This window comes from Schistocerca nitens, chromosome 1 (assembly GCF_023898315.1).
Source record: "Schistocerca nitens isolate TAMUIC-IGC-003100 chromosome 1, iqSchNite1.1, whole genome shotgun sequence".
NCBI lineage: Eukaryota > Metazoa > Arthropoda > Insecta > Orthoptera > Acrididae > Schistocerca > Schistocerca nitens.
In genome coordinates, this window is record NC_064614.1 from 530,771,058 (window position 1) to 530,796,867 (window position 25,810).

Here is a 25,810-nt window from a genome sequence, read left to right on the forward strand (position 1 = left end):
CTCCTCCTCTTCCAATACAACGTCCCACACCTCACACCTTGTGACATTTATCTGTGGGGTTATGTAAAAGACCGCGTTTTTATTCCTTCTATGCCTGACACTTTTGAAAGTCTGCAACATCGCATTGTTGAAGCTGTGAATTCGATAACGAGGGACCAGCTGCTTCATGTGAGGCACGAAATGAGCCACCGTTTTGATGTCTGCCATGTAACACATAGTGATCACAATGAATGCATAAAAATTTGAACTTTTCTCTTTCCAGGAACGTTGGAATTGTGTTTCTATCTTTTGTAGTTTGGAAGCAATAAATGTTTCAAATCTGTTCCTTCGTTTTGAATAGCCCTGTATTATGCAAATAACCCCTCCCCACCGCTGATTCTTTAAAGAAACGAGCTCCTATGTATAAAACAGCTACAAACGTCTGATTACTTTAGAAGTAAATCGCTGTGTTAAATATTTGACGTGAAACACGTAATAGAAAATAAGTTTAGAATGGATCTGAAATAAGTCTGAAGTTTGTTGGATGTCGCTAAGTGCTTTTATCATCAAACCCTGGATGAATAGAGTCTGGGTAATCCGCGCTCAATTGTGAGCGAAAGCTAGTTTTTCTATGCACCTCAATGTTTATGACGTCATATTTCCTGAACCTGTGTGTCGTACAGTGATATAATTGAGCAGGTACATTCGGTGATGTGTGTGGACACTGTCTGCAAAATGTATTGCGAATGGGGTTCGTACTAAAGAAGTAATAAAATAAAACGTCATGCCTGTTCAAACTTAACTGCTTTAACAGCAAAAATGTAATAAGCGATAAACTTCTTGACTTTTAAATACTCCTTTGGATTTACAGGGCGTGTTGGCGAGGAAAAGTTTCGTAAAGGTTTGAAATTATGTGTTAAGCTTCTTGAAAGCGGTTAAGTGTTCCCACTTTCAAATAAGGGATGCATGTAGTCTCGGTAATTTGCACTGCGTGAGTTACGCTGCCTTGAGACATATACACAGTATCTAGCTGTAATACTCGACTTACTGTGTTTAACACAAGATTATACCTGTTAAAGAATAAATTATGACAGCATTCTAAATTTCTGAATAAGGTCAATAATTATATTAAACACTGAAAATTAATTTTGTTGCTCTTGGAAGCCGTTAGGCAACTTGCAAGTGGAACTGTGGACTGTGAATCGTGTCCCCTTTTCTCAACGCATACTGCCGTACGGAGATGAATGACAAACCGTTAGAAAGATTTTTTTAACCGGTTTCTGACATTGCATACCGGTTTTGCGCTATAACCTACTATTTGTGGAAAATTTTTAACATAAGACAGACTTTTAACTATCATAAGCAAAAGGGCATCATGGACACCCAGCTTCTTACTTTTATTTGTCGAAGCTAACTTATTAATCACGAATAAGAGACTCTCTTTTCAAATTATCACAAATACCATTTTTATTAGCTTTAAAGTACTTATTAGCTGGATAATTTGTGTACAGCATTGTCACGGATAATAACCGTGACCACTGGGATAGTCCATTATCTCTGCCGGTCGTACAAGTGGACTTTTCTGAAGGAATATACTTTCGGAAATGACAAACATATTTGCCATTGTTGCCAACGACTACATTTATTCCAAATACTGTCAGTATTAACAACTATAAAAGTGCTAAAATTTCGCATGGGTCCCCTGTTCACAATTAACACTCAGCTGACACCTGGGGAACGGTTGTAATACCACGGCTAAACTAAAATCATCTGATCGAAGCATGCCTTTTCAACTGACACGAAGACAGTTGCGTATCAAAACTGCATTTGCGATCACTATATACAAGTCGCAGGACAAACGATTTGAAGAGCCAGATTGTATTTAACAAATCCTAAAAATTCCCGTCTTTACTCACGGATACTGTATGTACCATTTTCAAGGGTAACTAAATTAACTTACATTTTTGAATCCCTTAAAGAAAATGAGAACCGCAAAATAAAGGAAGATTACGTTCTTATGTGAAATATTGTTTACGCAGAGGTATTTTAAGGTTCTGTAAGGAATTCTGTTGAAAATTATGTGCATGAAACTGTATACACAAAGATGTATCAGAAACTCATGGTTATTATCTCACGTCGTTCGCTTCATTTTTACATATGTCTTCTCTTCATTTTCACAACTACCCTTGTCCCAAAGACTACATTTATTCCAAATACAGTCTTTATTTCGAACTACAAAAGCGTGAAAGTTTCGCACGGATCCACTAGTCTACTGATATTGATATACATCACAATCTCTATCACAGGCAGATCACACTAGGCTAGCGGCTGGAGGAGGATGAAGATATTTTCTCCGTCCCAACGACCATTCAGTTCAATTTCCGGTATCACGATAATGCGAGGGGTATTCGGAAAGTAAGGTCCGATTTGGCGGGAAATGGAAACCACTGTGAAAATGTGATGAAGCTCTGCACAGATGTGTTAGACAGTGTCTCTAGTATGGCAGATCAGAGCACATGGTGAGCACGTAGAGATGCATACAACAACAGTGTCTCCCGCCAAGTATGTGGATCTGGTAAGAGATTTCGCCTCAAGCAATGCAGCCTACATAACATAAAGGTCATGCGTTTCTTTCTTCAAGACTATTCTCAGCCGCATTCTGCAGGAACAATGAAGATGCTCCTACAGCGTTGTCGGTGGGAGATGTTTGATCACCTATAATACAGCCTTTAATTGGCTCCCTCTGAGTTTCATCTTTTCTGACATGAACCGCTGGCTACGAAGTCAACATTTTGACACAGACTACGAGCTGTAGATTAGCGTAGACAATTGGCCGAAAGCATAAGCGACTGCTTTTTGTGCCGAGGGTGCTGGAAAGTTTGTACGCCGCTACGACAAAAAATGGTTCAAATGGCTCTAAAAAAGAACATCATCCACATCCATGCCCGAGGCAGGATTCGAACCTGCGACCGTAGCGATCGCGCGGTTCCGGACTGAAGCGCCTAGAACCGCTCGGCCACAAAGACCGGCACCGCTACGACCAAGTGTAAGTCAGAGCGGCGAGTATTTACAGAGGTAGGTGGAAGGTATGGCTAACTGTTGCGAACAAAGAAATTTTGATTTTCGCTGTGGTTTCCATTTCGCGACCGACCAGACTTTACTTTCCGAACAGCCCTGGTATCTGCGAGAGCAGCGAACACCGGACAACACAATAGTTTCGTGATTAATCCACGTGGCTCAGTCCACATTTCCAAGCACATGGCATTAGCAAACGCGTAGCGACAGGTATTCACCTAACATCAACCACTTCCCGCACGAACTGTTTCAAAATAAACACGCAAGTGCGCCGTCTGTCTCGTTCCGTTACGACCTACACCGTGACGCAATGAACTTGCGTCGCGCGCGCGGACAGACACAGCAAGCACTGATAATGTTACCCTTCTACATTATTATTATTATTATTATTATTATTAGTGTAGTTTTTGGTGACAAACTGATTTGCTGCATAGGAGGAGACCTACAAGGTCAGTCACACTGAAATGTGTGTCTGCAATTTTGATGACGTCATGGGTGTATGCAGACGAGTGATCGGTAGCTTCCGTGCATACTACTACCCTTCTTTGTGGACGGTGCGTCTCATTTGCAAATCCCTTCTTAGCATGCCCGCTGCCGCGACTGAAAGTAATTGTTTTAGCACTGTGCGGCTGTGGATTACCAGGAGGCGACGCTGGTAGTTTTAAGCAGCGGCAGATCCAACCGAAGCGGTGTGTAGCGGCGGTGGTGGCGGCAGTGGAAATGGCGGCGGGGAGGAGAGGCTACCGCAAGATGGTGGGCGACCCGGGCTCTGCTGGCGGATTGATATTAATTAAGCCAGCTAACCCCAGGGGGGCGGTTTGTTCTCTACTGCCTCAGCTGATTAACCCCGGTGTTGATTTAATCACCAGCTGGGTAATTGGTGTCTCTCCAACTCGGCGCGCGGCGCGGCGCCGCACCGCAGCGCACCGCCGCCTCTTGTTTGCATATTCATCAATTGGTCCGGCCCGCGGCTGGCCCTCCTGGCCGGCGCTGACTCTGGCCGGCAAAACACGGGGGCGGCGCGACCCGCACGGGGCACGGGCGCGGCCCACGCTGCCCGCTCGCCTGCGCCGCAGCCGCAGGTGCCGCCCCACAGGAATCCGAGACACCACACGACAACAATTACCTCATCCCTCTTTGCACAATAAAGGGAGGAGACGGAAAGAAAACAGAGCCTCACTCCACCTGCTCACAAAATATGAGTGACTTGCTGTTTCAGCGACACAACCACAAATCTACAGATATATTTTGGATTCGATCCCCGGACAGATCTAAATTTTTTTGAGTAGTCGACGTGACAGTCACTTCTATCAAAGTTTTCAATACGCGACTGCTTTCTTGATCCACAGTCCGGAATCCACATTCACCTGCAGGGTGTCAAAACTTAAACGGACAGATAAAATACGAAACGATGAGGTTCGACAGCACGTAGGTCGAAAGTTAATCTGAGCAATTATAATACTGTGCCGGCATACAGGACCAGCAACTATGTTCTATTCTTTATTTACTTCCATCTTACAGTTGCATACGTATTCCTTAATAGTGACTAATTTCGAACGAGTCAGTTCGTTTCCGAACAATATACTAAGTTGACCTAGTGTATGGACGTCAACTGCGCCAAGAACAAAAAATGGTTCAAATGGCTCTGAGCACTATGGGACTTAACATCTGAGGTCATTAGTCCCCTAGAACTTAGAACTACTTAAAACTCACTAACCTAAGGACATCACACACATCCATGCCCGAGGCAGGATTGGAACCTGCGACCGTAGTGGATGCGCGGTTCCAGACTGTAGCGCCTAGAACCGCTTGGCCACCCCGGCCGGCGCGCCAAGAACAGGCAGTTCGAATGTATACTGTACGAACAAAACAAAAGTCATACATTACACTGGAATTATTTTACATTTAAGTGACAAAAACGCAGGTAATAGTACTAAAAGGAACGGAATCGTTCAAAACTAGCCACCATTAAGGAGTATGTGAGCAACTGTGCCAGGAAAGCGAAAGATATTATAAAGTAAACATTTACAAGCACGGACGGGCTAGTTGGACATTTCATACAATATCTAGAATCTTTGAATTTGTACTAAAAGGAGCAGGAGAGGAGAAAAACTTGGGGCAAATATTAAGAGTATGTAAGAAATATTATCGAAAATCTTGGGCGATGAAATAGGAAATGATGAACGATCGCAATCAGTCAGAATACTGACGACTTAAAAAAGACGAATAACTGGGTATATGAGCTGACCATCAAGTCGTACGGAGGCAACGACCTCTACTATACACATGGTTAGTATTGTTTAACAATAATCATCGTGTTCACAACCGGCTTACTTTAGTTTTATCTCGAATAATTAATCGTGTGGTACGAAGATGGGGCTGGCCATATCATTCAAATTAACTTATACTTACATATATATAAATATTAAGTCCCCTGCACTAACTTCTTAGCAAAGAATTAGGGTTAAGAGTAAATGTAATGAATCGTCCTACGCCCGAGAAAAATCTCCAAATAAAAATAAAAAAATGGACGAATACAGAAGTAAAATACCAACTGTGGTCAAAGTAAGATGATATACGAATGAATACGGAAGCCAAACAGTGAATTAACATAGTTGAAGAACGATATCACTGAAATGAAACATGGGCAACTGGTAGATCGGAAAATGACCGGGCTCTAAACACTTGAAATTAATATTGTGCAACTGAGGAATTGTAAAAATAAAACAGGCAAATAAAACTACGAGATGATGGGGCGTTCAACAGAACAAACGAGTAATTAATTGAAAACACTTGGCAGTAGACGGAAAAGATATCTAGTGCACCTACATTAGCAACTTCATCTAGTTAAACGAGTCAATCAGTAATATTATTAGCTACGAAATGGAAACACATATAAGGTTACAAAACTTCTAAAAAGTGATACAAGTTACGCTCTACATTGGTTGTCGACGCAGAATGAAGCGGACTAGAGGATAGCGTGTCAAAGTGGGAGGGATAAAGGGGGTAAGGATGAGTGGGCGGGAAGATGGGAGTGAGGAATGGGGTGGGGGGTTAAGCTTCTCAACGCAGGGCTTCGAAGGCTTGACTCCTGCATAATTTGACTTGAACTTCTGTTCTGTGTAGTCGTCCGGCATAGACTCCATCAAATTCCACTGCAAAAGCCCACTGCTTCACCAGTCTCAAGTGCGCTACAAATGTGTTTAAGCAGTTCCTTACCTACCGTAATTATTAAACTTCCTGGCAGATTAAAACTGTATGCCGGACAGAGACTCGAACTCGGGACCTTTGCCTTTCGCGGGCAAGTGCTCTATCGCGGTAGAGCACTTGCCCGCGAAAGGCAAAGGTCCCGAGTTCGAGTCTCGCTCCGGCACACAGTTTTTAATCTGCCAGGAAGTTTCATATCAGCGCACACTCCGCTGCAAAGCGAAAATTTCATTCTGGAAACATACCGTAATTATTATTCGACAAGTAATATTGTTTGCATTTTATTCTACATTTGAGTGCGTTATCTAGGGCTGTAGTGCAGCGAAGTTTATGGCTACACGCAGGCATTAAATCATAATTATTATTTGGCTTCCTTGGTAGTTAACAAAACAGATGTAAGATATTACTATGAAAATTTTGTCGCTCTAGACTTTCTACTACCGAAAATACAACAGAATTCCCGTGTGGCATAATGTCCCACGTTAAGACTACGACGAATCACCTGGCAGTAGCTGCACTTACAGACAGACCTGTACCGAGGAGAACTTGCGTCTATGACAGAACTGCCAAAACTACTGCTTCCCTCGAAAACTTACCTTTCTTAAATGTTTTCTACGCATAATTAACGAACTGTAATTATGAAAGTAGGTTTGATAAACATCTAGCACAGTAAAACCGACCAGCCAGTGAGATTTTATACAAGAATTACATGGACTAAAAGCTTAGCAAAAGTAGCAAAGAACATTAAGATTTATTATGCTATCCGAGATGTGAGAATTTCAATATCAGAATAACAATGATATACTGAATACATAATAAGGCCAGTTTCAATGGTCTTACGTCACCAGACGTCTGAGCCATGCAGAGCATACGTTTGTTTATTCTAGAGTTCAATATAGATAAAGAAAGTATACCAGTCCATTAGCACAACGACTATAACAACTCCTGTAATATTTTTAATCAGACACAAAAGGCTCATTCGGGCATTCTTTTTTGTTTACACAGTAGACGGTATCAGCTGAAACTCACGAGCAGCAAAAGTACTGGCTGGAGGAACGAATAAAGTACATATCCCATCCACCTTTTATGTTTGATTTATCTACAGTCATGTATCGCTACAGTCCTCAGTCGCAGAAATCGGAAAAAAATCCGACTATAACTTACGCAATAACCATGAATGTGCCTGTGTTTCAGATTATGTCTGTTATATTATCATTTGGTGCCTACTATTCATTTCATTTAACAATGTATCGTTATGTTATTTTATATTTAATACTGTATAACAAATTTTTGCATACTGAGCACTGAGTTGTTATAAAATTGGTCCCAGCTTCGATTACCAGAACATGGTCACCTGAACATAATCCATGTTAGTGATGGTAGAAACCTGTTCGATGGTAGTCGTTTCTTTAGGATGCTATCAGAAGAAAATGCCATTGTGACAACGGCATGCATTTACAGTCGCGTGTTGAGGGAAAGGCTGCTTATTAAAGGCACTAGAACGCCAGGGATAGGAGAACTCACCTACCTGTCCTGGTTAATTCTTAAAACATCTTTTGTTTTCGTTTTTTTTTCCTCCGGTCAGTTTTTGCGCCTCTTCTGTGCTGCGCCATTGGCGGGAGCGTATCTCACCACGCCTCGTTATGGAGCTGCTTACATACTATATTTTCCAGCTTCTCTCTCTCTCTCTCTCTCTCTCACACACACACACACACACACACACACACACAGACACACAGAAACACTAGGCCACTTACCCTGAGCGACGCGAGGCGCGGGTTCTCCTGCGCTAGCTTGGCCAGCTTCATGTGGTTGCCCTGTGCCGCTGCCACCAGCCACTCGCGTGCCTTTGGTTCCTGGCAATATGAAAAATGTTGATAAATCTATCCGAGGACAAATTACATATCAGATGTAGATATTCTTATGGAAACGGAAGTATGCCCGCATATTTACGATGACTGCTAGGCAAGTAGGACTGATTAACTAACACAGCGTATTACGAAGCAGTTTTGAGAAGTGAAACAGGACTACTTCCTAACAGCTAAGGTCAGTACAAAATCAAGCATCCCTGTATATTTCTTTTGGCAGCCGATATATACAAGGTGTTTACAAATGATTCGTCGGATTTTGAGCTCTTATACATTCAAACATATAATACCCACTCGAGTGTACTAACGACCAATGAAGAGAACATATTTTGGGCCTAATGTTTTGTTCATGTCGTTGAAGTACTCCGGGAAATAATGAAAGATGAGGAATTTACACGCCGACCCGTGCGCAGTGATGAAGACATGTTCTACACAAATGGTAACAAAGTCCGCATAATGGGGAACGGCAAATCTCAATGTTGCAGTGGAGACTGAAACATTCAATAAAGGTGAATGACTTCTGCGCTGTTTCACGTAACAAAGCGTACGGGCCCTAATGTTTACCTGGGAAAACTGTGACGGGTACAATGCACCCAAACATGTTGGTAGACTGACAGCGGATAACCCAAACTTCATATTTCACCTAGAGGGAACTCCACCTCATTGGCATGGATTAGTGCGTTGTCATCTGAACTTCCCTACCGATGGATTGAAAGTTGAGCACAGAATGATTTCGCACACTTCAGGTGGCCCCGACGATTGCCTGCACTTGTAGTTTGCGATTTTTCTTTCTTTTTTTGCGAGGGAGGGATACGTGAAAGCCAATGCAGTATTTACGTACCACCACTTCCGACAACAGTGACTGAACTCTAGGATCGCTTCACTGCTCTGCTAGCGAATATCATCAGCAACACGCTCTAGCGAGTACGGGTTGAACGTGACTACCGCGTAGATATTCGGGGTGTAACACGAGGATAGCACATGGAACATTTGTAACGGTGCGTAAAAAAATTGAAAATTTACTTTTCCGTACAATGTGTCATTATCTGTTTTGAATGTAATACTTTGTGAAATAAATTTACCCAATAACCGTTGAACCATTTATAAAAACCTTGTACATGTACACTGAATTAACTTTCAGTTTTCCGGCGTTCAGTTGTTGGTATGGGAAGAAGTACAAGAAATAAAAAGCATTCTCCACGCAACACTACTACTAAATTTTTTCCAATACTTACATAAAAGATTTTTACATATTATAACCTAAAACGGACGCGTGTTTTTGGGTAGTAGTACTGGATTGTAATGTAATGTCTTTCATTACAGCTTCCCGCACCGACGGGTCAGTTCCGGGAAAGCTAAACATCAGAAATATGGAAGAGAACGAGTTTTGGAGTTTCAGCTACGAATTTTCATTCTGGTGTGCTGATCTCAAACTTCCTGGTATATTTTAAGTGTATGCTGTAGCGAGACCCGACCACGAGACCTTTGCTATTAGCGCAGAAATGCTCTACCGATTTCCCACGCCGTCCTCACAGCAACTGCGAAATGTGAAGGTTCGAGCCCCGGTCCTGCACACTGTTTTAATCTGCCAGGAAGTATCAGTTTTGTTGTTACTGAGCTACACAGTACAGTGCGGGATGCGGAACGTTGAACATCTCATGTTCTTGGTAGATCTTCAGTTAATGAAGATGACAATGATGTCTAATACTCCGGACGGACTTTGAGCTAAGTTGCTGGAAAAGCACTACACTAATAACATTAGTACTTCACTAACAACAAAGCAGAAAATACAACGCAGGCTTGTTGGAGAGTCTGGGCCACAGGAATGAGAGACTTGTACTGCCTGAGCAGAAAAACGTTACTTACCTTCCTACTTAGGCGGATTCGAAGATGTGCGGTGGTTTGTAACGATGATGTTGAAGGAACAAAGTTATCTTTTGAGTACACGCATTTTTCGCGAGTGTTGTTCGTGTAATAGACTGATACGGTATTCTGAGCAGAGCGCTTCCACGCGTCCTCACTTTATAAGTGAAACTCTGAATATAGCCCAGGCTGGCGGCAGTAGCAGAGGAGAAGGAACTGCTATATGGGGCATGCCTGGGGCAGACCGCGCCAGCCGAGGAATCCCGCAAAGCAGGTTGTTTGGGATCTCGGATGCATAGCGTGCGCGAGGATACGCAATGTTCCCGTGAATGCCGAAAGAGAAGTAGAAAAGTCCCTGTATGAAGACAGAGGGTCGTTCCGGCTGCAGAAACACGGCCGCCGGAATGAAGTATAAGGGAGTGGACAGGCGATGCAGCCTGAATAGTTAAGTCCCACTGCGGCACCATTGATCCGGAGGATTCCTTCTTTAGATGCTGCCAGTCAACCAACCCGCATCATCGCGGTGTTTCATCGGAACCCATCGCTACACTTAGTGGGTAAACAGAGCCATCTGTGCGGGAGTTTCCTCTCAATTTTTCAGTAGAGTAGGCAAGACATGGCACTGACATCCGCGTAAGTTTCCTTCAAATTGTGCACTACGAATACAATCGTGATAACCATCACCGCGAGGGATGATTCATTGATATCTCAATTCATAAAAGAGTTTACAAAAAAATATTTAGCGAAATTAGTTTGGCAGTTATCGTTCAGTAGTGGTACATCGACCACACGATATTTCGCATACCAAAATAACAGAGTACACATTTTGAGCACAACAGAAGCCTTTTCCCATTATGTTACATAATTTTTATGTGTGGTGGGGCAAGCAACATAATATTGTTAAAACCGTAATCAACTGTTAGAATAAACGCCATGGACCGTAGTTATAAATTAATATTTCGAAAAGTTCAGTAGGCAAAGTACAGGAGAAATTTAATTTCAAGTTGCGACGAGTCATAGTCTTAATGTTCTGACTCCTCCACTGCATAATTATGCTGTTACTACATGAACATGACAGCAGGGTTTTCTGAGTATTATTATTCTGGTATAATGCATCTTATAAATTTAGAACCCTACGTCAGTCACATAGTTCTGATACACAGCAGAAAAGAGGATGGAACATCTTTCATTGAAGGATGCTCACTTACCGATGTGAGGGACACGGAGTCCTCGTCTTCTGCTCCACCCTGAAACAGGAGACAATACAATGAGATATCTCGCCAAGATGAATGGACACTATTCCACTGTCGTATCACGATATTAGTAACCAGAAGGCAATACTAAGACACGAAGTGTCAAAGAGCATACAGGATGAAATGATAAATCAACAGAAGCGTCTCATAAAGCAAGAAAAAAAAATTAATTTTTTCAAGAGCTATGCCAGAATAACTATTCTAAGCACATAAAATCCCACACCAAGAAGAAAATCATTAAAGAAAATTTTAAAAAATCGCACAATGTCTCGCATACAAACAATTCATTGAATTCCAAACTAATGAAGTCAATGTGTTACTTAATTGTAGCATACATTATCAGTATCTTGGTTTCCAATCCACTTCGATCGATAAACATAGTTAGTTTGCACATTTTGCTGTTGATCATTAATGGGCTGGTATCCTATTGACTATTCCCTATTTCTTTAACAATCTATGGCGTCTTCAAAGAGCAGAGTGGCGAAGTTGTAGTAAATACACTCCTGGAAATGGAAAAAAGAACACATTGACACCGGTGTGTCAGACCCACCATACTTGCTCCGGACACTGCGAGAGGGCTGTACAAGCAATGATCACACGCACGGCACAGCGGACACACCAGGAACCGCGGTGTTGGCCGTCGAATGGCGCTAGCTGCGCAGCATTTGTGCACCGCCGCCGTCAGTGTCAGCCAGTTTGCCGTGGCATACGGAGCTCCATCGCAGTCTTTAACACTGGTAGCATGCCGCGACAGCGTGGACGTGAACCGTATGTGCAGTTGACGGACTTTGAGCGAGGGCGTATAGTGGGCATGCGGGAGGCCGGGTGGACGTACCGCCGAATTGCTCAACACGTGGGGCGTGAGGTCTCCACAGTACATCGATGTTGTCGCCAGTGGTCGGCGGAAGGTGCACGTGCCCGTCGACCTGGGACCGGACCGCAGCGACGCACGGATGCACGCCAAGACCGTAGGATCCTACGCAGTGCCGTAGGGGTCCGCACCGCCACTTCCCAGCAAATTAGGGACACTGTTGCTCCTGGGGTATCGGCGAGGACCATTCGCAACCGTCTCCATGAAGCTGGGCTACGGTCCCGCACACCGTTAGGCCGTCTTCCGCTCACGCCCCAACATCGTGCAGCCCGCCTCCAGTGGTGTCGCGACAGGCGTGAATGGAGGGACGAATGGAGACGTGTCGTCTTCAGCGATGAGAGTCGCTTCCGCCTTGGTGCCAATGATGGTCGTATGCGTGTTTGGCGCCGTGCAGGTGAGCGTCACAATCAGGACTGCATACGACCGAGGCACACAGGGCCAACACCCGGCATCATGGTGTGGGGAGCTATCTCCTACACTGGCCGTACGCCACTGGTGATCGTCGAGGGGACACTGAATAGTGCACGGTACATTCAAACCGTCATCGAACCCATCGTTCTACCATTCCTAGACCGGCAAGGGAACTTGCTGTTCCAACAGGACAATGCACGTCCGCATGTATCCCGTGCCACCCAACGTGCTCTAGAAGGTGTAAGTCAACTACCCTGGCCAGCAAGATCTCCGGATCTGTCCCCCATTGAGCATGTTTGGGACTGGATGAAGCGTCGTCTCACGCGGTCTGCACGTCCAGCACGAACGCTGGTCCAACTGAGGCGCCAGGTGGAAATGGCATGGCAAGCCGTTCCACAGGACTACATCCAGCATCTCTACGATCGTCTCCATGGGAGAATAGCAGCCTGCATTGCTGCGAAAGGTGGATATACACTGTACTAGTGCCGACATTGTGCATGCTCTGTTGCCTGTGTCTATGTGCCTGTGGTTCTGTCAGTGTGATCATGTGATGTATCTGACCCCAGGAATGTGTCAATAAAGTTTCCCCTTCCTGGGACAATGAATTCACGGTGTTCTTATTTCAATTTCCAGGAGTGTACAATTTTGTAAAGAACACCTAGCCGATCTGGGCAACGTAACGACACTGACCAATTGTACTAGACGTTGACCAATTGGACTACATGACCAGGAATGTATTGTATTCCGTCATGTACATGTAAATGACTTGGCCGACAACATTACTAGCTCTCTGCGGATGTTCGCCGATGACATATGTATATACAGGAACGTCAAGTGATTAGCAACTGTTGCGGGACACAGGATAGCTTACATCGTGCGAGTGTGCCTTGTCGGCTCGGATATTTATAAAGTTATATACTTAAATGGATATGGTGTCTGTTCTTTCGGACATGGCGTCTGTCATTAAACAGGAGATCCCGGGTTGGAGTCCCGGTCGGGGCACACATTTTCGCCTGTCCTCGTTGATATATAGCAAAGCCCGTTAGCAGCTGAAGGTATTAATATAATTCTAATTGCTTTATAAGGCTGGACTAAGGGAAGATGTAGGGGAGAGATGGGGGGAGAGGGAGATAGAGATATATAAGTGCGCGATTAGTCAAGGATTTATTTATTCAGCGTTCGACACTAAAAGCAATGAGAAAAAATCTCCGAGCGAAAAGCTACCAGTAAGGTGTTTTGAATCAAAAGAGAACCTTGCTATCAAAATTCTGAAAGGTTATGTTCCAAAACAAATGACAGAACATATTACTTTCTCCAACATACACCTCGCGTAGTCAATAAAGGATTCTTCTCTTTACGTATCAACCGCGAAGGTATATAATATGGAGGGGGGAAACAATTCTATTGCTAGGATGTGGAGTTTAGATGTAGCAGGAGGGGAAGGATTGTAGTATTTAGGGGTTCCTTGGAGTGGGATGTAACATTTCAGTTGACAATAAATGACATCCCACGTCATCAGTATTGCCGTTTGTTCAACCTGGTTGCCAGTGGCTGTGGTATCGTGGTTCGCAGCCATTTTGCATCAAAAATACTTTAAAAAATGACGTAATTTGTTGTTCATTACTCTTCATAGATAGATTTTATCATTTACGAGTAAGAGAATTCAACCTGAGATTGAGCTATTGTACAGTCAATTTTATCTTACATCGTTACAATCAATACGCAATTATTCTAATAGAAAATAATGTGTACCTCACTCATAATCTTCACTTAACGTTAATGGCAAAATTCGTGACTTTCTTAAACGAACTGTAACAGACAATTTAATAAGGAAAACAAAACTTTGCTTCAAAGACTGGAACTAAAAAGTTAGTGGTTACAGATATTTATTTCAATTCGTATCCGTACGTCGCACTTACTTCTTACCTAAAATGTTCGAACTAATAGCTGATCAATCTTAGAAACATACACTAAATACTATAACTACGACGAACATTGTCATCACCAACTTCTTGGTTAAGTCTAGGAACACAACAGCACTAAAACAATACACATGGTAAATGTTACTTAAGAGCCCTAAACTTCTTCACTCTGGGGCCTCCAGTTGGATTTAAACCCAGTGTTACAGGACGATGCTGGAAACTGAAGAGGGAAATGAAGAAATGTTAAAACAGAGAGGTTAGAGTTAAACGTACCGTCCACGTCGTAGTAATCAGAGATGACGAAAAACTCAGAATGGACGTCTACAGAGAAGGAAAGTGGCCACGATGGTGCTCACAGAACAATGCCAGCTTTCGTCTCAAGCTATTTACAAAAACCATAGGAAACAAAGTCACAATCGCCGGAAAATGTTCAAATGTTTGTGAGTTCTTAAGGGAGCAAACTACAGAGGTCATCGGTCCCTAGACTTACATACTACTTAAACTAACCTAAGCTAAGAACAACACACGCACACAAACCCATGCCAGAGGGAGGATTCGAATCCCCGGCGGGAAGGGGCGTAGTCAGTGACAAGGCGCGGCTAACCACTCCGCGCGGTCACAATCGCCAGAAGGGAATTTGAATTTCGCTCTTCTCGAACACGAGTTCAGCTATTATTTTCTGTAAAATAGCTAGTGGCAACTTAGAACAGAAGAAGTATGTGTCTATGGTGAACATCTTTGAAGAATTCGCTATGGAATGCAGATGGAACATGGGTCAAAGCAATCAGAAACAAATATTCTCTTTAACATCGCAATGGCGATTATGGTCTAGGTGAGACACAGAAGGGACGACAAGGATTCGATTCGTGTAGATTACACAGATAACTGACGCGGCAAGTGGGGAATAGGAAATTTGGTAGAAATTGTAATGTAATGGAAAACTGGTCCAATCAGACGAAGAACAGGACTATAAAAATTCTGCAGTCGGCAAGTAAAATAGGAAAATTAAGCACATCCTTCGATATACTGGTGCTCCCTGTGTAAAATGCAGTCCATGAGATAAACATTAACGATTCTGTAAGCATACCACATCGATCGGGCTGCCCAGTTCTTAGGGAGACGGACATTTCAAACTGAGCGAACACGCGTTTTCATGTAGTCGCTGAGTAGGAGCCAACAGTCACTACGAAAGCGTGTTGCGGAGGAGCTATCAGTATCATCATATCTCTGTTAGTAACAGGTAACATATCTTTGTGGCTTTGTTATTGTACTTTATGCATCTGACGTGTATTGTGCACTGTTAACTGTCTACGTGAAGAAAAACATGAGTGACTTTCTGAGCATAGACAAATATCCATCATTAATTGCAACAAAATTGGCTGTGTTTATATATTACAAAAAAATGGCTCTGAGCACTATGGGACTCAACTGCTGAGGTCATAAGTCCCCTAGAACTTAGAACTACTTAAACCTAACTAACCTAAGGACATCACACACATCCATGCCCGAGGCAGGATTCGAACCTGCGACCTTAGCGGTCGCGCGGTTCCAGACTGTAGCGCCTAGAACCACTCGTTATATATTACAGTAAAGACAACAGAATAACTCAGCAGAACACACAAGTAAACATTAAACTTGAGAATAGGAATTATTTTCGGAAATGCGTCAAGCTCTTCCTTTTTTTTTCAGGCCATATTTACCATGTTTTTTGAGGTCGGCCCTTCTTGTCTCGTTACATCATTCTGAACGTTTCTGCGTCATTTCAAGGTGAAGGTCTATCGTTTATAGGCTCTTCCGTAACGGCCATAAACCCCTAATCTATGTATTCGGTGGGCATCCTGGACACTTTTCGCTTCTTTTACGTCAAGCACTGTTCTTACCCTACGGTTTACGTTCTCGGTACTTGACATGCCCCTACCAGCGTAGATGATTCTCCTGAAGCTTTCCCGCTATGTTTGCTGCCTTAAACGAGCCTCACATGTGGACGTTGCTTACTCTGCCCTTTAAGGTTACTCGTCCAGACCAGAGTACCGTCTACAGGCACATCTACATCTACGTGACTACTCTGCTATTCACACTTAAGCAGCTGGCAGTGTGTACATCGAACAATTTTCACACTTCTGTAGGAGAAAGATGACTGAAATTTCGTAAACACCTCTAGCCACAACTAAAAACGCCTTTCTTTTGACCACTGCCAAATCAATTGTCTCAACATATCTGTGACACCCGCTCCCCTATTTTGCGATAGTACAAAACGTGCTGCCCGTCTGTGAACTTTTCCGAAGTCCTCCGTCAATCCTATCTGGTACGGATCCCATACCGCGCAGCAATATTCCAGAACAGGGCGGAAAAGCGCAATCTACGCAGTCTCTTTAGTGAACATGTTGCGTCTTCCAAGTGGTTTACCCATTAATAGCAGTATCTGGTTCGCTTTCTCCACAACACTATCTATGTGACCGTTCAAACTTCGTAATTGTTATCCACAGTTTATTTAACTGACTTGACAGCCTTCAGGTTTGAGCGATTTATCGTGTAACCGAAATTTAACAGATTCGTTTTAGAACTCAAGTGGATGACCTCACACGTTTCGTTATTTAGAGTCAATTTCCGTGTTTCACATCACACAGATGTCGTGTCTAAGTTACTCTGCAACTGTTAATCTCCTGATGACTTTAATACACGGTAAATGACAGCATCGTCTGCAGACAATCTAAGAAGGTTGCTCAGACTGTCTTGTGAATACTTGTATAGGTTAGGAACAGCAGAGAGCCTATAACACTTTCTCGGGGAACCCCAGATACCACTTTTTCTTTTGCTCGATTACTTTCCGTCAATTACTACGAACTGTCACCTTTCTGACAGGAAATCACGAATAGAAATATGGAATCAACTTGAGACTACCTGCCGACAGCACTCATTACTTCACTTTAATAAATTGCGACATTTTCTGAATCCGTGCTTACGATGTGTCGTTAGATCGTTTTCTTCGAGTTACTGCGTAATGTTCGAACACAGTATATGTTCCAAAATCCTACTGCAAATCTACGTCAGTGATACTGGTCTGCCGGCCGTTGTGGCCGAGCGGTTCTAGGCCCTTCAGTACGGAACCGCGCTGCTGCTACGGTCGCAGGTTCGAATCCTGCGTCGAGCATGGATGTGTGTGATGTCCATAGGTTAGTTAGGTTTAAGTAGTTCTAAGTCTAGGGGACTGATGACCTCAGATGTTAAGTCCCATAGTGCTTAGAGCCACTTGAACCATTTGATATTGGTCTGGAGATCAGTGGACCGCTCGTATTTCCTTTCTTGAGTACTGGCATGACTAGTGCAACTTTCCAGTTTTCAGACGCGGGTCTTTCGTGGAGCGGGTAGTGAGTAGTTGTATATGGCTGGTATGTATGGTGGTGTTATATCGACGTTCTACGGAAGGAACATAGTTGCTATACAATCGGGCCAGGCAGACTGATCTTTATTATGTGATTAAAGCTGCTTCGCTGCACCGACGATATCTACTTCTAAGCTACTCACATTTGGAGCTTTCTTGATCAGAATTCTGGAATATGTACTTTGGTTTCTTTGGCGAAAGAATTTCGGAAAATCGTGCTGAGTAATTTCGGTTTAGTGGCACTGTCATCAGTAACACCACCACTGTTATCGCGCAATTAAAATACTGATTGTGTCTGCATAATATGGAGCTTCCTCCGTCATTCTGGACCGAACGTTAGCGCTGGTCTTGTCTCTTGTTCGAATCTATTTCCATTGACTTTGACAGGGGCGCATCGCGCATGAAATAAATAACAGAAAATAGTGGCTGGTAGCAGCAAACTTCATTTTATAAGAAACTAAACAAAAGTTATGGTGAATATAAAAAATGAGACAAATGTCGAAGAAAGATTAGAAGTGAAAGCTGCGGTAAAATGAGAAATATTTTCAATCAGATCAAAGGAACGAGATATCAGAAATGACTGCAGAATTACCGTTCTTAAGTATAGTAGCTCACGTGTTTAGGGTTGAAAACCATGCGCAGGTCATAGAAAACCGCAGTTGTATTAAACGGTGAGTGATTCAAGCCTCAGGGATTTTGAAGGGCAATATTCCAGTATGAAACTAACCAGGGTGTCATTAATACTGCTAAGATAATACGGAGTGTGACTGTGGCCTCAAGTATTGTCAGGCAGAAGTTGTTGCCAAAATAGACAGTGAGTTCAGACACAAAAACCCGAGGCCTACGAGAAAGACAGGCCGCGGCGTGTACGTCACGAAGGTAGTCCTGCGCACAGCACGCTCGCTCAAATCAGCAGACAAACTACGTTTCTACACCTGTTAACACGTAACTAGGAGTGTCCGTACAAACAAAACCTGAATCTTCTACTGGAATCCGGTATTATGGGATCTTACTGTTATTAGTCCTATAATGATGGGAAGTCCATGGGCCTACTTATAATTTGTTACGGCTGTACTGCCGTACAATAAAATCATGCTAAAATGATTATTATTTGCATAAGGCACCACTTCCAGCACGTAATGAGTACTGTTAAGCAGAAGAGACTAAATCCTATAAACACGGCGTTATACCATTTACATCGAGTATTGATCTTAAATTATATTTTGCTTTAATACTGTTAATCAGTAAGCGTTCATAATAGCAGATTCCAGTGGAAGGTGCAATTCTCGTTAGTACGTACACGCCCAGCTGTGAGTTAACAGGTTTAGAAACGCATTTCGTCTGCTGAGCTGAGCTGAGCGAGCGAGTTCAGTACAACCTCCTTGACGTACGCGCCGCGGCTTGTCTTTCTCGTGGGCCTCGCAAAAACCTCCGGTAACGCGGACGTTATATTAATATGTTAAATTTCAACGAACAATGCTGCAAACTATACGAAAAGATTGTAACACGCACTGGTGTTGCACTGTCACAGCCCCTATCCTACCCTTTTTACCTCTTCGTGATTTCTTCAGCGCAACTATGTACACTATCTGATCAAAAGTATACGGAGATCCCAATGTAATGCGGCATCGGCCGCTAGATGCCCCGAGAGGCGAACCCGTCATTATAAAAGAAGGCGGGGAGTGTTTTGTGATCAGTGTAAAAGCAGTAAATGCAGAAAGAGTCGGTCAGGAGATCCAACATGACCACTAATTGCTCCGGTTTCGGCTCTCGAGGAAAAACAGGCTGCCATTCCTCCTCAGACATTCAGGCACCTCACTGAAAGTGCCCCCAACGGAGTTCAGGTCGTCATAAGGGCGAAGGGCGAACACATCCCATGACAATGTCCACTACTAGATGTCCGAATACTTTTGACAATTTACGACGGCCTTTAACAAAAACTGCGACTACTAAATAAACGTTCTAAACTAGGGGCACGAGGAGAAGTGTTACAGTGTGCATAGCTCTACTGCAAACCATAACTGACTTGCAATGCAATCACGATAAGAGGTACGGGGAATTCTTCAGTAAGTGGTTGCAATGAACCTCGTGAAACAGAATTTCGGTCAGAACTCCCCACGGCTTGGCACTCATTACGGAACGGCGCCGCAGGGAGGTGTACAGTTTGATGGCGCGGTGGCGGCTTTTTGCGGACCGCGGGTCCCTGGTGCCCGCCCAGCCCGCATTTTTCCGCGGGCCGCAGTTTTTGGGGCGGGACGCGTGGGCGACCCTATCACTGCGGTCGCCGCCTGATAATTACTGACGTGTTAGCCGCGGGCTTCGTTTTGTTTTTAATTTTAGCGCGACAAGCTTTTATTACACGTGCTCCCCCCGCTGGGAATATTTTTATACGCCGCGCTCTGCGTGTTTTTATTGGCTAATAGCTGCATCAGTCCCCGAGAAAGACAGATCAGCCCACTGTCACATTGTTAACAACCTTGGATATAAATAAATACAAACGTAAAAACGTGTTACGCTGCAACCAGCTAATAAGGTTACACTGACGGATGGCCTTGATACAGAAAACCTATCGGACAAAAATGCGGGTACAGGGACAAGCTCAGGCACACAAATTGAATAATTAAAATTCGTGTTTGCCACAAAGAAAGTCTGCATTGCGTTACTGTGGGAGTTGCTCATAGTCAGAACAAGACACTTTTAATTGAGTAACATCAACATAATTTTTTTAAATTAAAACGTACGTGTCCAGAGAAACGCCTGCTGACGAGTGGAATTAGGAGGAGAAAACTACAAAATTAGTTTACGCGAAAAAATATTGACCCTGCTCGAGGGCGAATGACGTGACATACATTTTGTCCCTCATTTGTTCACAATCTCAAAATACTTTTTAATTGTTGCAAAAGCAGTGCAGCTGCCCACGACTGGCATCAAAATCCGTGCCCTTGGATGCTACGTGTATTTCTTCACATTTATACTGATATAAATTTTGTAAGTTAGTCCCGATGTGAGAACTCTGACTTTTATGGAATTTATTTAAAGTACAAGAAATAACGAAAGATATTTCATTAGTTTTATGCAGAACTCTTCTTAGTTTATTAAGTTTGTCTGAACAATTGTTAAAACAGAGATTATTTCTGGTGACAAACCGGCGTAAGTGTACAGATAATACAAACAAATGTATATATCTAAGTTCTTCAATAGCAAACAAGAGTTCTGCCCCTGGCGCATTCAGTTCTGACGGGAGTGGAAAAAATAGATCGGTTTTGGTGTTATTGAACCATAGTCGTTGGCTAAACTCAGTTACGGTACTGTTGTTCAGATATGTGCTTTTTATTTTGAGCCAGTAAGTGACTTTTAGTTCAATTTTTCGTTCGTACTTCTCAATAGTGCGATTACTAAATAGTGAACTCCGTCCGGATCAAAATGCCGATCCGCTCAATTGCGTGGGAATTTTACACAAAAACTGACAGATATTGCGGTCTGCAAAATCAGTAAATAGAAAATACGTTTCTACGGTTCATCTAGTTAAATAATGGATAATTCGAAATGGATGCATCGCCAGTATATGGCTAATTCGGGAACTTGGCCCCCACCCGTTGATAACAGCAAGTCTCTTTCTTCTGCTTCTAGCGCCACTGTGTGTGCCTATTCCTCTGTCGGCACTGCCACGTTCACGTATCTAGCAGGTAAAGCCGATATACAACTCGAATTCAGAAAAAGCTATACGGCCGAAACAACAGAAGCAAACCAACCCTTCAATCGGCCCTGTTGCCCCGCACTCAAAAAAAATATCAACGCGAGCGATGGTTTCTGGTGCTATGCTGCAGTTTCTTCTTCCATAGTCCACAGGTTATCCCAAAAATTAATGATCAAAATTATAGAGAGTAGAAAAAAAAATTAAAAATAACGTCCAGGCAGAGGACCGAACTAATAGTCGAGTTAAATTTTCAACATAAGCTTAGGCCGGAAGTACACCATTTCTACAAACAGAAAGGGATACATAATGAGCTACGAGCGTGCGAAAGTTTGTCCGGTAAGCGAACGTGTTGGGGTGTCTGTAGCAGCGTGGATTTGTCGGCTAAGCTGCTGCTGCGTTAAGCTGTGGTTTTTCTGCTCAACTTCGCTTATTTAAATAAAATTTCATTCATGCTCTGTGTACATTAGCAAAAGTTAAAAATTGTGGCCGTTTATTTTACTATCAATAACATTGCAGTTTAGTGTACCACATCCGCACTATCTTATTGCAGTGCTGTTTCTGAAAGAAAGCTAATTATTTTAACAAGTTAGTGGTATTGTGGTACTTTTAGCTAGTTCATTTAATAATCAAGCATTACCTGACTAAACACCATAGAAAATTCGCGTCTAACCCAAGCAGCCGTGGCTAAGAATTTAAAGTTTGCGTTGCTTTGACTCTACAGCTGAAACGATTACCTTGAGTCATTTTAATTAGCAATTGCGCTCTTTACCATAAAAATTATTAGCTAGAACAAATTAGTTTGATTGGACATATTTTCGCACGCTCATTTCCAATTTATAGTCGTAACTCAAGCGATGCGTTTCCGGCCTTTTGTTACGTGGAATACTTTGCTCAATTCGACGTCCTCTTCCCTGCTATGACTGCGTTATCAAGTTGTTTATCTCCACAGTGTATAAATTGTAGACGTTCTTAAAATGGGTATTTTGAGACAAAGGGCCAATGGTCGGAAATAAGTGCTTTAGACGGTGCGAGATCTCGAGCAGGTGAGCCGCGTACTTGTAACTGTTGCTAGGAGGTTAAGCTGTTGCTGTAAGATGTAAATTGTCTGTACACACTCCGCAGTGTAGCCTTGTACGGTAGTGAAACGTGGATGGTAACGAATTGAGACAAGAGGAGAATAGCAGTTTCTGAAATGTGGTGCTGCAGCAGAATGCTGAAGATTAGATAGGTAGGTCGAGTAACTAATGAGTAGTTATCATATCGGAGGAAAGCAATATTTGTGGTACAACTGTACTAGAAGTAGGGATCAGTTGGCAGCACACATCCTGAAGAAGCTAGAGAAGTAATCGTCAGTTTGGTAATGGAAGGAAGTGTGGTGATAAAAATAGTGGAGGAAGACCAAGGGATGGATATAGGTTCAAATATATGTAGGTTGAGGTAGTTATGCAGAAATGAAGAGGTTTGAACAGTACATAATAGCCTAGATAGCTGTTGAAATCAGTCTTCGGACCGAAGATTACATCATCCTACTGCCAGTATCAGATAGAATACTGGTGTTAAGTAACTACAATAACTTTTGGAACTAAATTACTCGGCAATTTCTTTAAACACCGGTCAGACTAGTGCACATTAAAAAATGTTGTAGGCCACGTGTTGAATGCTGTTGAATTTTAAGTTTACACTAACATACTAAAGCAATAGACTTTCACGTGATTTGCAACAAATCTAAGTTTAAAATTGTAGCACTTTCCAAGTGTGCGCGCTGTGTGTAGTTTCATAATAACTGATGTTGCAGCAGAGATACTCTGGAAGTCATTCTATTGAAAAGTAGACGTATTGGCAAGATGCTTTTGTCGTGTTCCTCGATGACATTAACTGGATGCGCAGTTATATTCCTCCTCTTTTTCCAGTTTCTTTCGTGTATGGATTTTACCACACTCTCTTCCAAAATTTATTTTCTTTTGCCCATATTTTTTTCTTTAATCATAGTTTTTCTTCTATTTAGATTGCAGAGATGAATTTCTTGTGGTTTTCCACACAGTTTGTTGATTTCTCCCATTAAGGGTGATGCCGCAGTCGTTGAGATAATATACTTGTAAACGGTAGTAGCCCTGATGTAAATTTTGTGTGATTTCCTGACGTCTCTCCAGACGAATTCCGACACGCTTTCCTTGAAAACGAAAGAGGCTCGGCCGCTCTCTCTTTCTCCTCCAGATTCGTATGCGCTTGTATGACTTCACTGGTGACGAGACGTTAAACAATAACTTTCTTCGTAATTTTTGTCATCCATATTGTAACGTCGATTCCGTTGAGACGCTAAATTTTGATGATTATGAAAACACGCGAAAAAAGAAAAACTCCACTTAGCAGTTGCAGTGAAGACAAAGCATTCAGCTATTCTAGATTAGTGGCCAACAGAGTGTTTAGACGAGATAACAGTAGTTCAGATGAGCAAGGTGGATTCATGAAAATCATTTGAAACAGCCCTCCACTCTGTGCACAAAACATACTACTTTTCCTCTTTATCGTACGTTAAGTCACCTTTCTACCAACACTGCCTGTTGAAAAGTACCGAAGGCCTTGTCATAGTAAATGCTCGTATATGTCGTGTCTGTACTACAATGCAGTTGTAAACACGAACTGATCCAAGGAGAAACAAAGACGGGGGGGAGGGGGCATACAACAACAAGATTCGCATAGCAATTGCGTAATCGTTTAGTTTCTTTCTGTCCGGTTGCAGAGCCTCCAATGGACATAAAACCAGCAAGTGACGAAATAATAGACTAACTTACTCAAGATTAAAACATTTTATCCCCTGCAAGTAATCGTAATCAACCCAGGACAGATGGCTGGTCCACCCAACCGCTCTGTCTGCGCGTGTGCATTGGCGATTATTAAAACATTCATCCGTGAGCGCTATAATGACAACCGAATAAGTCAAACAGCTTGACTAATCTATGTGTAACTCATTTGTTTGAACTCCTATTCTAGCTCCAGTTGCTCACTGTGGAAACACACAAACAACTCTTCGGACCTCGAATCTACGCTACTGGCATTTCACAAACAGTTATCGTTTAATGAGCACGAGAGTAAGCATAAAAATATTATTGCCCACTCTATAAAAACTAAATACCGCACTCTACAAAAAGAATTAATGAAAGTTTGTGCTTCACCGATGATGGTCTCGTCGTTGACGAATCATTAAACCCTAAACTCATATAATTTTCGTTTGAAAATTTACAAAAAGTATGAAGCAGTCACGACGGAGAAACCTACCGTGATTGGATTCTGTTTTAAATATGTTGTTTTAACCGTTAAAATCACACATTGCATGTTTCTTTTTGGTTGAATAAACATTTTAAAAGTAGGCTTTATTAGCCCAGAGGATCGAAAATTCAGTCTCACCCTTGTCTTTCTTATATGGTACTTGGAAATATTTTACTTGTATTGCGACATATTTTCCACAAATCGCTATTAGATGCCTTACTTCTTTTACTACTCTTGTGTGTGTACTTCGTTGGAAGGTGCATAGTCAACGATACGGAATTTCTACAAGCTGCTGTAATGCCTAAGAAATGATAGCTAGCTGTTACTGAGAACCAGTGCAGAGCTGGTTTCCATCCGCAGTAGATAGAGCGGAAGAAACAACATTGATATTAACTAAACGAAATAAATATGATATAGCATTAAGAAGAAGCAATGAAAAATCATGTGGGTAGAAAGGACACAAAATAAACATGAAAGAAAGAATTTGCGTTGACTGAAATAAATGTGGCTTTTCACATGAGTTCCCGAAGACAGTCACGGTTTAGATTCGTAATATTTAGGCGTAGCCATTCTAAACATTTACGACTTATCGAGTCTTTCAAGCGACATACAGCACCAGCGGAAAAACCACTTTGGTTGTCATTGCAAATGAAAAGTTGTTCAACCCTTATTTGTGTGATTAAGTGTAAGCTATCATACGTAATTAAAAAGTACTATTTTCAGTTTCAAAATGACCCGTACTTGCTTCATTATTTCGGTCGATAAGAAGGTTAAGAATATTAATCGTACAAAATATACTCTCCTCTTTGAGTAACATAACTTATCGAATACCTTGTTTCAATATGTATAACTGTTTGTTAAGTATTAAGCTGCCTTCATTAGTGGGAGAGTTTATAGATTTGTATTCATAATAAGCGAGCGTAATTAGTGCCGAAAGTGGTAGTCAGTGATATGCATTAAATAGAATACATGCGAAACAACCTAGGTTGCACACCATGTGCGAGAGTTGTATTGA

The 25,810-nt window shown here is 42.5% G+C and overlaps 1 protein-coding gene across 1 annotated transcript in view; it reads right to left on the minus strand.

Annotated features, from left to right (window-relative positions):
- The window catches only part of LOC126259466 (ankyrin repeat domain-containing protein SOWAHA), a 433,101-nt gene that overhangs the window by 273,144 nt on the left and 134,147 nt on the right, over positions 1-25,810 (minus strand). The window contains exons 5-6 of the mRNA XM_049956333.1: positions 11,201-11,239; positions 8,019-8,117 (exon numbers count right to left, since the gene is read on the minus strand). Coding sequence (XP_049812290.1) covers positions 8,019-8,117; positions 11,201-11,239 — 138 coding nt within the window. The remainder of the gene's footprint in view (positions 1-8,018; positions 8,118-11,200; positions 11,240-25,810) is intronic.